This window comes from Rhinolophus hipposideros, assembly GCF_964194185.1.
Source record: "Rhinolophus hipposideros genome assembly, chromosome: 12".
Taxonomy (NCBI): domain Eukaryota; kingdom Metazoa; phylum Chordata; class Mammalia; order Chiroptera; family Rhinolophidae; genus Rhinolophus; species Rhinolophus hipposideros.
In genome coordinates this window covers 70826512-70839380 of record NC_138058.1, presented here as the reverse complement: position 1 = coordinate 70839380, position 12869 = coordinate 70826512, and the positions used below count along the sequence as shown (strand labels likewise).

The 12869-nt window shown below is 49.0% G+C and overlaps 1 protein-coding gene across 1 annotated transcript in view; it reads left to right on the top strand.

Moving 5' to 3' along the window:
* GREB1 (growth regulating estrogen receptor binding 1) overlaps nucleotides 1-12869 on the top strand; it is a gene marked incomplete at its 5' end in the record, with an annotated part of 65610 nt that overhangs the window by 38591 nt on the left and 14150 nt on the right. The window contains 6 exons of the mRNA XM_081068023.1: nucleotides 546-661; nucleotides 2622-2821; nucleotides 4143-4244; nucleotides 6389-7014; nucleotides 9347-9449; nucleotides 11834-11992. Coding sequence (XP_080924149.1) covers nucleotides 546-661; nucleotides 2622-2821; nucleotides 4143-4244; nucleotides 6389-7014; nucleotides 9347-9449; nucleotides 11834-11992 — 1306 coding nt within the window. The remainder of the gene's footprint in view (nucleotides 1-545; nucleotides 662-2621; nucleotides 2822-4142; nucleotides 4245-6388; nucleotides 7015-9346; nucleotides 9450-11833; nucleotides 11993-12869) is intronic.

Here is a 12869-nt window from a genome sequence, read left to right as displayed (position 1 = left end):
CGCCATCTTTCAGCCCAGAGGTACCAAATTATAAATGCTACCCCCTTGACGCTTCCCCAAACACACTATCTTGCTATTTGAAACTGCTGGGCTGTAGCATGCTTTTCTTTCTGCCGGTTCAGCCCCCCAAACCTAGCACAATGCCCGGCACATAGCAGCTTCTCACTAAACCTATGAGTGATGGAAAATGCAGAAGGGTTAGAAAGAATATTGAAACAACAATTGAGTAGGAATTATGATTGAAAGGCATAGTGCCATGATTGAGGAACATAGTCAAAAACATTAGACACAGTTTAGGATATGTACCATCTCCCAAAGATCAGTCAGTTAGCAGGTGTTTTTTGAGCAGCAAGCCACGCCAGGCAGTGGATTGGGAGTAAGGGGTGAGCAGATGACCTACTTATTTGCAGTCCGGATAACTTCCTTTTTCTCAAAGGAGGTGGTGTAAGGGCTTTAAATCAGTAGGAGGCCATGAAGGTCCCCTAAACCTGGGCTAGTTGGGAAGTCAGGGGCCTTAGGTTTTATTTCTTCTTAATTATCTGCAGATGTGGCAGAAAATTGAGGATGCAGAGTGGAGACCTCAGACTTACCTGGAGTTGGAGGGCCTGCCTTGCATCCTAATCTTCAGTGGGATGGACCCGCATGGGGAATCTTTACCACGGTGAGTGGAAGGGGCTACACCCCTGGGGTCTTTGAGCCGCCTGGGCCCACAGCTGGGGGGTTTGCCAGGCCGACCTTCCACTGCCCGACTCTAGGGGGTGCATTCACAATCTTGGTCACCATAGGTTTGTATCTGTATTACGAGGGTTTCCCAGCTGATGGTGAAATGTGTCTGGGGCCTGGGCCACATTTCCTAATTCTCTGACAGGTACCATTTGGGCTCATGAAAGTGTGGTGAGGGCTATTCCCAGGCTCTGTGGGGGAAGGGCTTCCTGCTCTGGAGACAGTTTGATGCCTCTCACTTTCTCCCCAATAATGTGTGTGTGGGGGTCGCTGTGTGTGTTAGGGACGGCCGTTCCATTTAGGAAAGTATCAGAACATTTTGGGGTGTGGGGCTACATTTCCCACCGGTGTCTAGGCTGATTTGATAGCTGGCGCCTCCTGGTGCAGGAGGTGGGAGGAGGGCAGGTGGTTGATGCCACTCAGGAAGAGCCAGCTCTCCCAGCACTCAGGGCTGACTGTCCCAAAGGCTGTGTTCCCCAGAGCCATCCCAGCCAAGCAGATGACAGCTGCAAGCCCACTTGGTCTCCCAGGGTCTCCACACAGATCTGCACAGATCTGCAGACACAGGTTATTGGGCTTCCAGTAAGGCAGTTGCTGGAATTGGTGGTGACAGGTTGGCTTTTAAAGATTTTCTTCAAACCCATGGAGAGGAGTGGGCAGCCATGCTCATGGCCTTTGCACGTCTTTGCTTGTGTAACAGAATAGTGAGAGTTGGCATTTATTGAGTTCCTGCTATGTGCTGTTATTCTACTAGATACTTTTTATGTGCTTGATCTCATTTTACTCTTGCCATAGACCTGGGGAAGGGTATTATTGCAGTGGTCCCATATGACTGATGAAGAAACTGAGGCATGCAGAGGTTAAGCCAGTGTAGCTGACAGTGCACTCTAGGGCTGCCCAGTTCCAAAGCCTGGCTTCTTTCCACTGGGCCACACGCCACTCACTCAAGGCCGCTGCACATGTGTATGCACAGGCTAGGAAAAGGGACTCCAAAGGTTTGACCTTGATTGTTGCTATTTCACATGGATTAATTGTTCTGTTCTTCAGCTGCTTAAGGACTGAGACAATGTCTTTATCTTAAATGTGAGCAAGCAGTTACTGATTGCCTCGTTTGTATTAGGCTGTGTGCTAGACTTCTCACATAGCATTTACTCGTTGCAGCAGTAATATTACTCTCCTGTTTGATCGGTGGGCAAATGAAAGGCCATTTGCCCGAGGCTCCATAGCAGTACATTGCAGGGCCAGTTGGAACCCAGTGTGCCGCTCTCCAAGCCCTTTGCTCTTCCTGCTGCACACTCCTGAGCCCTGCCTGGGCCTGTCCTCTGCTTACTTCCTCCAAATGTTTCACCACTTGCTGGTGTCTGTCTTCCCAGACGGGCCTTCATTTCCAATGTGATGATGACTCGGTCGCCATCTGATCCTCAGCTTCATAGTCCTGGATGCATTTTAAATATTGATTGGATAAATAAATGTCCACTTATCACATGTAACCCTGACAACAATGTACTTAGATTGTTATCAATATTCATTCCCATGATTCAGAGGAAACAATCCTGAGCCTCCGAGGAGTTGCACCTTTGTGGACGGTCCTGTCACTAGAGCTGGGCTTCGAGCTTCGTTTTTATCTCAAGTCGGTGCTCTTTCGATTACACGCAGCACAGACTAAATATGGGGGTAGACTACGGGGGGGGGTGGGTGGGTGCCCCTGGAGACTTACCGTGAAACCAACTGTATTGCGAAGGGCTCTCGGTGATGCTGTTTGCTTCTCCGTCGGCACAAGTCCTCGGGCCCTAAGGGGGAAGGTGGGCTGTTGGTCCTGCCCACTGTTTCCCTCAGTGCCCAGCATGGCGCTCGTGTGCACAAAGCCCCTGACAGACACCTTCTTCTGTTCCTTCCAGGTCTTTGAGGTACTGTGACCTGCGGCTGATCAACTCCTCCTGCTTGGTGAGGACAGCGTTGGAGCAGGAGCTGGGCCTGGCTGCTTACTTTGTGAGCAACCAGATTCCCCTGGAGAAAGGGGTCTGCGGCCAGGCCTTGGAGAGCGACACGGAGAAGCTGAGCAGCACGGACAGCGAGGATGAGGAGCTGGCAACGGAAGGTCGGCCTGGGCTGCTAGTCTTGGGGGCGGCCTGCGCTTGTCTAGACAGCTGTCCCCCTTCAACATGGCCTTGGTCAGCAGCTCTGGGTGACAGCTATCTAGATACATCTTTGGAGGAAATGACAAATCTCTCTTTCAGCTCAGACTTTGCTTCCCCCCCCTTTTTTTGATGGTATAAAAATGAAAATCCCAGTAATTCTTCCCAGCTCTAGAAATTCTTAATGAATAAGAAGAAAAACGGAGATGTCTTAGGGTTCAAGTTCATGCTTTGCTCTGCTTGTTGATGGAATTACTGCCCGGTAAAAGATTCACGGGCTTATTGGCTCGATGTGAATCAACGTGACAATATGTGTCCATTATTTTGATTTATGAAAACAGGCCAGTTCATTTGCAGACTTGAAAATCCAACATCATATTTTTAATAGGATGTGTAAATCAGAGCAGTGTGAGACATTTGGTTGCAGTCAAGAGCATAGCGAGAAGAAACAAAAAGCTGTTAATACCAAAATGCAAAGTGTTTGTGGGGTGTGGTGCAGAGATGGAAGTAGGGGCAGACGACTGACTCCTCTTCCTCCTCCATCTGCTACCTGTGTGACGTTGGACAGATGGTGTCACCTGTCCTAGCCTCAAAGTGCTTCGCTGTAGAACAGGGATTGAAAGAGCGGCCTGACAGACTTCCTTGGCGCTGGGGCACGCTGTCACAAACTGAATGGGACCCTGACGTTAAAGTGCCTCAACACCCCCGCTGCCCGTGGGTGACCCACACCGCTGGCATTCCACGACCCACCTGTTTAGCTTTATCATTCTCTCCTCTCAACTCTCCAGCACCCCCCCCACTGTACCCCATGCTCCTGGCCATGCCCAACTTGAGTGGGTCCCTGGCTGTGCTCTGCTCTTGTCACGTCGGGGCCCCTCCGACGCTTTCCCCACTGCTTTGAGTTCCCTCTCTGCTGTGCTTCACCTGGGAGCCCCAGCTGACCCTTCGGGGCTCACGTCGGGGTCACCTCCAGAGAGTTTTCTGACCCTGCCCTCCTGTGCTGGGTGGAAGCCTGGCCTCTGGGCTCCCAAGCCCCCCTCTCTCTGCACTCCTCATACCAGCTTACAGGGCGGGAGCCCCCACTGAGCTGGGAGGGCCTCACTAGCCCACCCAGCATTTTACCCTGTCCTGTCAGTGCTGTCAGAGGGGAGCACCTGGAAGATGGCGGCTGGATGGATGGGTGGGGAGAGATGACAGGTGTGAATGCACTTTGTAAACTGTAAAGTGCTGGGTGAACGTATGGCCAATGATTATGAGGCATTTTCGGTGCGTGTTTTGAAACAGGCTCCACGTCGGAGAAGAGGAGCCCCGTGAAGAGGGAAAGGCCCTGCTCCCACGACTCAACATCCTCACCCCTCTCCTCTAAGGCGTCCAGTAAGCCTGCAGGTGGGAAAGAGCCCACAGCTGGACCGGTTTCTTGAGCTTTCAGAGAATGAGCAGAGATCCTTTATTTCAGCCAGAACTGGAAAGAGAAGGGAATCTTTGAAGAACTGAATTTTCTAGATAGTAACCGTTTTTCAGGACTAGGTCTGGGAACGTGAGGAGTTTGGCAGGACAGTGAGGTTCAGTGGCTCCTTTCCTGGCGGAAGATGGTGGTCTCTGTCCCATGAGGTGGCAGAGGGCCGTCCCCCTCAGGGCTCCCCAGGGTTGGGGAATCAGCAGGAGAGGGGCTGAATGAGGTGTTGTCATGGAGTCTGAGGGCCGTGAGAAGGACCCCCAGAAGAGTCCACTGAGGGGGAAGCATCACGGGCAGCAGGGCTCACGGACCCCAGGAGCAGGGAATGTGGGTAAAATGCCCCAAGTCTGTGCCCTCAGGGACGCCTTGGTCTCTGCGAGCAGTTAGGACACATGAAACAAAGCAGAATCATTTATCCAGAATCTACTGTATGTCTGAATCCTGGCATTGAAGACAGATAAGATACAGACCAGCTCCCAGGGAATTCATGGTTCCTCATAAACCATGTTATGTTGCAATAGGGACGCAGTGATTTTTGGGCACACGTATTCACATGGGGAGGGTTATGGTTACGGATATAAAGAAGCAATGAATTTTATCTCAGGTGGGGGGTTTTGGGGGAGGAGGTGGTCACTGCAGGTCTCAGAGAGTAGCTGACATTTGACAGGGACTTGGAGGAGAAGGTATTGGGGGGAGGAGAGGGTATTGGGGGGAGGAGAGGGTATTTGGGGGAGGAGAGGGTATTTGGGGGAAGAGAGGGAATTGGGGGGAGGAGAGGGTATTGGGGGGAGGAGAGGGTATTGGGGGGAGGAGAGGGTATTTGGGGGAAGAGAGGGTATTGGGGGGAGGAGAGGGTATTTGGGGGAAGAGAGGGAATTGGGGGGAGGAGAGGGTATCCGGGGGGAGGAGAGCATATGGGGGGAGGAAACTTCACAGGCAAAGGAAGCTCAGAGCATGAAGGTGCAGGTGTCCGTGGGCTCAGGGAGTGGCCCTGAGGGGTGTCAGGGTGCAGGCGGGGGGCCTGGCTGTGGTCAGGGTGTGGCTGAGAGTTTGTGCATTGGGGGGTGTCCTGCAGACACAGCAGGGGATTTGGCCTGTGGGCAGCTTTGGTTTCCTTTCTTCTTCCCCCTCCTCAAGCAGCCCACAGGTAACAGTGAGCCAGGCGGGCAGGCTCTCCCTCACAGGTGAATGCAGGACATAGAGCTGTGGCCTTGACATCAGCGCAGACACAGGCTGCAGAGTTGAGTGGGGCAGCCTTCTGGGGAGCTCGTGTCCAGAGAGGAGGCTGCCTGAGGTGTGGCCAGTGGGATGCAGGGTGGCAGGAAACCTTGCCAAGGGGAAGGGAAAATGGGCATCGGGCCTGCCTGAGAAGCAGCCTCTCTCGTATCCTGGGAAACAACAGAGCTCAGGTAGGGGTGCAGAGTCGGCCCTGCTTTCTGGGGAGCCTCAGGTGTATATACCCCCATATAAAAGATATGGGCTAGGGTGCTGCTCCTGTGTGTTCAGGTGACCCACACTTTCCTTGACTCTCAACGTGGTCTGCGTGGGGAGGAGCAAAAGAAACTCCATACTCGAGTAGCTGCTGTGCGTGCTGCATTTCCTATCTTGAATTCTCCTAAAGCTCAGTGATGAGAGCATTAGAGGAAAGACGACTGAGTCCTGTGAGTTTTGCTGCCACCACCGTGCTGGTGCAGATGTGGGACTTGAGCAGCAAGAGTGACAGAAAGGAAACTACCTGCCCAGAAGCATGAGCGTAGGTTGAGCGCCGAAGGGGAGAGGTTCTGGAACAGATTAGGGCAGGGGTTGCAGAAGAGGAGAAGGCTTTGAGGCGGTTTGCCGGGCTTTGGGGTGGGGGACAAAGTCATACCATATAGGTGTCACCAGCTCTCTGCGCACAGAAGATCCTGGGTTTGTCATAGGACAGAAGAGTTTATATCTAACCAGAGGTGGAATTTTGTTGACAAATTCCCAGTAATTGTCAAGTGAAGGTAGTTTGTGCTGCAGAAACAGGCGTATGTCATGTTTTAGGACGGGTCTTTTCTGGGGCACGACTGACTGGTTCCTCTCTCCCCAGGCTCTGCGCTCTGTGGCGAGTCCTCTGCTCAGCCTGGGGGGCCCTCGCAGGGGGAGCAGGCCAGAACCCCGCAGCCCTGCAGCCCTTCAGAGGAGGGCAGGGTCCCTGGTGACAAACAGAGGCTCCGAGCGAGCCAGGGTCCAGCGGTTGTCAACAGGCACAGCCCTGGGCTGGCCCCCCAGCCTGATTCCGGCCTCAGGACCAGCCAGAAGGGCGTCCAGATGTCGGTCACCTCGTCGTCCTCCCAGCTCTCCTCCTCTGGCTCGTCTTCCTCGTCCGCGGTGCCCGCTGCTGGCACGCTCGTCCTGCAGGCCTCCCACTGCTCCATGACCAAAGCCTGCCAGCAGCCACCCGTTGTCTTCCTGCCCAAGCTGGTGTATGACATGGTCACCTCCACCGACAGCAGCGGCCTGCCCAAAGCCGCCTCACTCCTGCCCTCCCACTCAGTCATGTGGGCCAGCTCCTTCCGGCCCCTGCTCAGCAAAACCATGACGTCCACAGAGCAGTCCCTGTACTACCGGCAGTGGACAGTGCCCCGGCCCAGCCACATGGATTATGGCAACCGTGCCGAGGGCCGAGTGGACAGCTTCCACCCGCGCAGGCTGCTGCTCAGCGGGCCCCCTCAGGTGGGTGTGTCCTGCCATGGCCTGGACTCCGTGGGGGTTCTTGTGCTCAGGCCAGAGGGCAGGTTTAGCATGGACAGTGGCCCCTTATTCAAGTCTTGCTAGTCCCATGTCAGAATCTTCTCTGATGGCCCCCCACGTGGACGGAGGTTGGGACCTGCCTACCACCCTTGGCTGGGTAATTTCTGTCCTCTCACCTCAGCTTCTTCGTTTGTGTGATGTAGGGGGTGGAAGGGCTCTCTACGGGTACCCCTCAATTCTTCAGACTGTGATTCTGCATTTCCCACGTTATTTCGTTTGGTCCTCACGGCCAGTCTGTGTGATTTACTGGCTCTAGCACTAAAAGATTTTGGTGAAACATAACAGGGAGGCAGGAGAGCTGTCAGCATCCCAACTCTACCCCAACTCATTGCATTTCCCTGACAATGAAAGGCTGTTCACCTGTCACCTGGCAAAAAATCTGCGGAGTGTCTAGTGTGAGTTCGTGGAGGATTGTTGGTTGGTATGGTCCTAGGAAGGGCTTTGTCCAAACAGTGCAGAGGTGGAAGGTGGGCCCTGGAGCGGACTGCCTGGGGTCGAATTATGACTCAAACATCCCCTGATACCCTGGGTGGGACCCGGCCTTCCCCCTGCATCAGGGTCCTCATCTGAGGAAGAGGAAAGCGATAGTACCCATGTCATAGATGAGAGCATTAAACAAGGAATAATGACAGGGCGCCTAGAACATGACCTGACCAGTGATGAGGGGGGCAGTGTCACTCACTGTCCCCATCATCAGTACGTCACTGTCACAATTCGAGATGTGCTACCTTTGCACTGAGTGTGTTCATTTTCAGGACTCTATCCCCAGAAACGCAAACCTACAAAAATGTGTACAAGAATGCTCATTTTAGTATTGTTTGCGAAGGTGAAAAACAAACTGGAAACAACTTAAATTCCATCGGTCAAGGTTGGTTGAATAAATTTGGGTACAACTGGATCATGCCATTGAACCTTAGAAAATTTGAGAGAGATCTCTATAGACTGGCACCAAAATTTCTCTAAGATATTGAAATTTTTAAAAATGTTGCAGAATAATGTATACATAGGGTAATATCAATTAGGAAAAACAACCAGTGTGTGTGTGTGTCTCTCTGTGTGAAAATGCCTTTAAAAAAATCCCTAACAGAATAGCCACTAAATTGTTTTTTGGGAAGGAGAGTGGGATTTGTGAATAGTCTACTTCGTTATTGATCTATATTTCTTGAACTTTTAAGTGAGCATATACTGCTTTTTGTAATTATTTTTAAAATATGAAAAAACAAAAATGTTTTGAAAAAGTGAATTCCAGTTTCTCCATACCCTCACATTGCTGGATGTTATCAGTTTTTAAAATTTTTGCCTATTTGATAGGGGGAAAATAGCATTTTATGGTTGTATTATCAGTAAGGTTGAATATACTTTTATTTATTTATTGGTCTTTGGTACTTCTTGTACAGTGATTTTTCAGGTTTCTTTGTCCTTTTGGCCATTTTACTTTTTCCTTTTGCTTTGTAGGAGCTCTTTAGAGGTTATGGGTTTTAATCCTTTGTCTGTTATATGTATTGCAAATATTTTCTCTGAAGCTTCTGCCGGTTGTTTCATATTTTTTTAAAGTTATTTCCATTCATCAATATTTTTTGAGTACTTACTCTGAACCAGGCATTGAGGTAAGAACTTGGAAGGTACATTTCTAGAGTAACAAGAGGGAAGGGTTCTAGGGTAACTGACAGGCACCCGTTTAGCCAATTGTGACCAAAATAAACCTATAACCAATAGTATACTCGCCTGGTGCTGGGCTGATGGAGAGGGGACTCTCTGGCACCATGAGAAAGAGAAGGAAGAAGAGAAAAATCATTTTCTTTCTTTTCCTGGACTTAGGAGGAGAGAAAGGAGATGCCAACTTTTTGTCTTGCACAATGAATTTTGCTGTCTTACTGTAGACATGTTGATTAATATAAGAACAGCGGGTTGCAATTTATACAAGACTTAAGAAATTGTTTTATATTGGCAGTTTACTTTTTGGAAGCAAACTGTCTTCAGCTTGTGATAAAGTCTGATTTCTAACAGCTTAAAAAATGTGGACAGTTAAAATGAGACCATTTACCTTGACTTATAAGCAGGAAGGTGTCCCGTTTGTGGCCGTCCATCTGTCCACCTGCCACGTTTCTTTAGACCACATTCGCTCTCCAGGCTCTGGTTTTAATTAGGTGAGATGTGTAAAAGAGGTAGATTCTGTGTCATGCCAGGTGCTCCAGCCAGGGCCAGCACGTAGGCAGGGCGTCCTGACCGTTGGCCGCGATTTCAATCTTCACAGATCGGGAAGACAGGCGCCTACCTTCAGTTCCTCAGTATTTTATCCAGAATGCTCATTCGGCTGACAGAAGTGGATGTTTACGATGAGGAAGAGATCAATATCAGTGAGTTATCCACTGGTGACCCTGGGGCTTGGAATCAGCTTCTCAAGTGACTTTGTGTCTTTTACTTTCTAGATGGAATTCTCAGGCTAACAATCAGACTCACCCCAAGGGCCTTGTGGGGTGCTCTGATCTTTCCCTAGTGGTTGTTTTGCTCAATGTCAGGAGAGTGCCTGGGCGGCATTTGTGGGATAAAATCACCATGCTAAAAATAACTACTCTTGACTGAGTACCCCCATGTGTCAAGTACTGTGCTACGTAACCTACATGAATTACCCCATTGAATTTTCTGCACAGCACTCGAGGTAGATGTTGTTATTCCTGGTATGGGACAGATTGTATCCCTTTCCTTGGTAAGTAACATGCTCAGGAGCCCCGCTGGGCGGTGGCAGAGCTGGCACTAACCTGGATTTGATTGCTGCCTCTAGAAAGCAGAGGTATCCATCAGGGGAGGTTCCCCACTCAGGCAACTGGCATAGAGATCAATATCCTGGGGCAAAATGGACATAGATGGTGTGTGGGGAACAGCCTTTTCTCCTTGTTCACGGAACAGAATTTACCCTGATTAAGGTAAGACTCCGAATAGCTATTTTATGCTAACTGTAGAACACCGCCTCCATTTCCTCTTCATACGTGCCTCCCCAGTGGCGCATAAGTTTGGTCAGGTAAATACATTTGTTGTTTGGGGAATTAAAATTTGTTAAGGAGTCCTGTCTGTGTTGGAAAGAAAGGGAACCAGTAGGCTGCACTGGCGTCTAAACAGCACTTTTTGGGGTATACATTTAAGGTGTACAACTTGCTATCCGTGTACACTATGCAATAAGCACCACAGTCAAGCTAATTAACATACTCATTACCTCACAGTTTCCATGTTCACTGCAGCATTATTCTCAATTGCTGAGATATGCCGATAACCATGTGTTGTCCCTGGTGGAATAAATGCCCACCAGCAGATGAATGGGTAAAGACAACGCAGTATGTACATACAATTGAATATTAGTTAACCTTAATAAAAGGGAAATCCTGCCATGTTCATACACAGCACTTCTTCAGATGCTCTTGACTGTGCTTGAATTTTGGACAAAATTTGGAACCAGCCCTTGGTCTTTCCTTTGAAGAAAAGAGGCTCTTCCAGCTCTGAGTTTTCTTTGGTTTCCCCTAACAGTTTGGGATTATATTTCAGATGAAAATTAACTGTATTTCAGATGAAAACAAGCCTGTTGAGTTTCTGTCTCCTTACTTTCTTGCATACGCCAATGATAAAGACAGAATTTGAACCCAGTTTCTTAAATTTCAAAGCCCATTTTCTTAAATGCTCTCTTACTGCAGGTTTTCTCTTTGGTAAAACCTGGATAATTCCTGTTTTACAGGGTGTAGTGAAGATTAAATTATGTTACACATAGGAAACACTGAGCACCTAGAAACACACAATAAACATTCCTTCTTCTTTCTTCTCCTTCTCATGAACATATACTTTGCCCATGTATATAATATAGAAGGAAAGGTAAATACATATAGATAGATGTGTGTATATGTGTAATATACAGAGGGTGCCAAAAAAATGCATACACATTTTAAGAAAGGAAAAAACAGTATTAAATTTACGCTGATGGTAACCACTTTGAGCACCTCGTATAATTGCTGAAGTCAAACATGACTTGTATTCACCTTTTGTTATCGGTATATTTCGAGTATAACAATCTTAATGCGTTTTTTCCATTCTTAAAATGTGTATACATGTCTTTGGCACCTTCTGTACAATCAACATGTTATATAATTGGGGTTGGATCAACTAGATTTTTTAACGTTTTGACCAAAAAGCGTTTAGTGAGTACCATAGACCACACCAATCATAATGTAAGGTGACAACGTGGCAAATGTAAAAATGTGCTTTGGGTCACGAGTGGTGTTGGCATCCGGAAGTAGAGAGCAGTGGGCTTGAGCACTTGGAAGAGGCTTTCCAGAGATGCAGTGATAGGAACTGGGCCGTATTGGCTGGGTAGCATTTACATAGAAGAGCAAGAAAGAGAATTCCATTAGGTTCCACTGGTGGTGGGAACCATAGTGGTATATTTGGGGGATGGTGCTGGGGTGAAGCACAGAGCACACCGGGGAGGGGTAGGTATGCTGGGAGCATTGGAGTTAGTGTGAGGGTCAGAAGAACAAATCCATCTCATAGGAAACAGTATCAGGCTGTTCCTCTGGGTAGAGGTTGATATGAACACCTCTGTAGAACAATTCTGAAAATGGGCTACGTGCCAAAAGCCTTCAAGATCCAGTGGTGTTCCCCTAGCAACCCACAGACTCAGTGACACTTGTGCACACTTAAAATAAATCATTCTCACTCGGTGTTTTGTCACATATCCGTGTTTCTCCCAACCTTGTAGACCTCAGAGAAGAATCAGAGTGGCACTACCTCCAGCTCAGTGACCCCTGGCCGGACTTGGAGCTGTTCAAGACATTGCCTTTTGACTACATTATTCACGATCCCAAGTATGAGGATGCCAGCCTGATTTGTTCACACCATCAGGCTATAAAGAGTGAAGGTCAGACTTTTAAATGTCCTGTGTAATCTTCTTCCAAAGTACATGGGACTAGCCTCTTACAGGAACAGCCAAATTTTGTTAGTGATGGCCTTAATTATCTGGTCGTGGTGAATTAACCAGCTGTGCCCAGGAGAGAGCTCAGGTCACCACCTCACTGGAAAAGGACAAGGAAGGGCTCCTCATGAAACCCATGAAGGAAGAAGACTTGCTGCGCAGCAGGTGACAGGTGCTGAGAATAACGAGGACAGCCTTGGTGTTTGTCATGGCCAGAATATTCTGAAGGTCCTGGTGAATAGGGGATAAAAGACATGGATCTTTATTTATGACCTGGGGTTGGGGTAACAACATGCACGTATTTCCCTCTCCTCCCTCGGCCTGGTTTTCTCCCTCCTTCTTCAGCGACCACTGACTTTCACAGTATTATGACCCTGCAGTGTTTCAGGGTCACCATCAGCAAACATAAGACTATCAGTGGCCAGTGTGATTATAAATGCTGACTAGGGAAGTCTGGTGAATGCAATGTGCGAGGAAAGTGCTCAGCAGTCTCCATTTCAAACGAGTAATTGTATCCTCATGGGTCTCAGAACAGATCACTTTCACTTCAGGGTCCTTCACAAAGGCCGGTCTCTAATGAAAGTTTGGTGCTAAAATCGTAATGCTGCCAAGGCATCTGGAAAAATGGGGACAATTCATCTGCATTACCGTACTTGAGTATTACCAGCAATGGATTTACACTGGCATGTAGCACATCCTTGACTGTGTGTTGGTAAAACTTACGGATGGGCCTGTGAGTCAGACGCTGCGGTGGGCACAGCCCATCACTTATCCCACTGAGGCCATGGCTTCTGACCCGCTGAGTCACCCCAGGGCCCAGGCA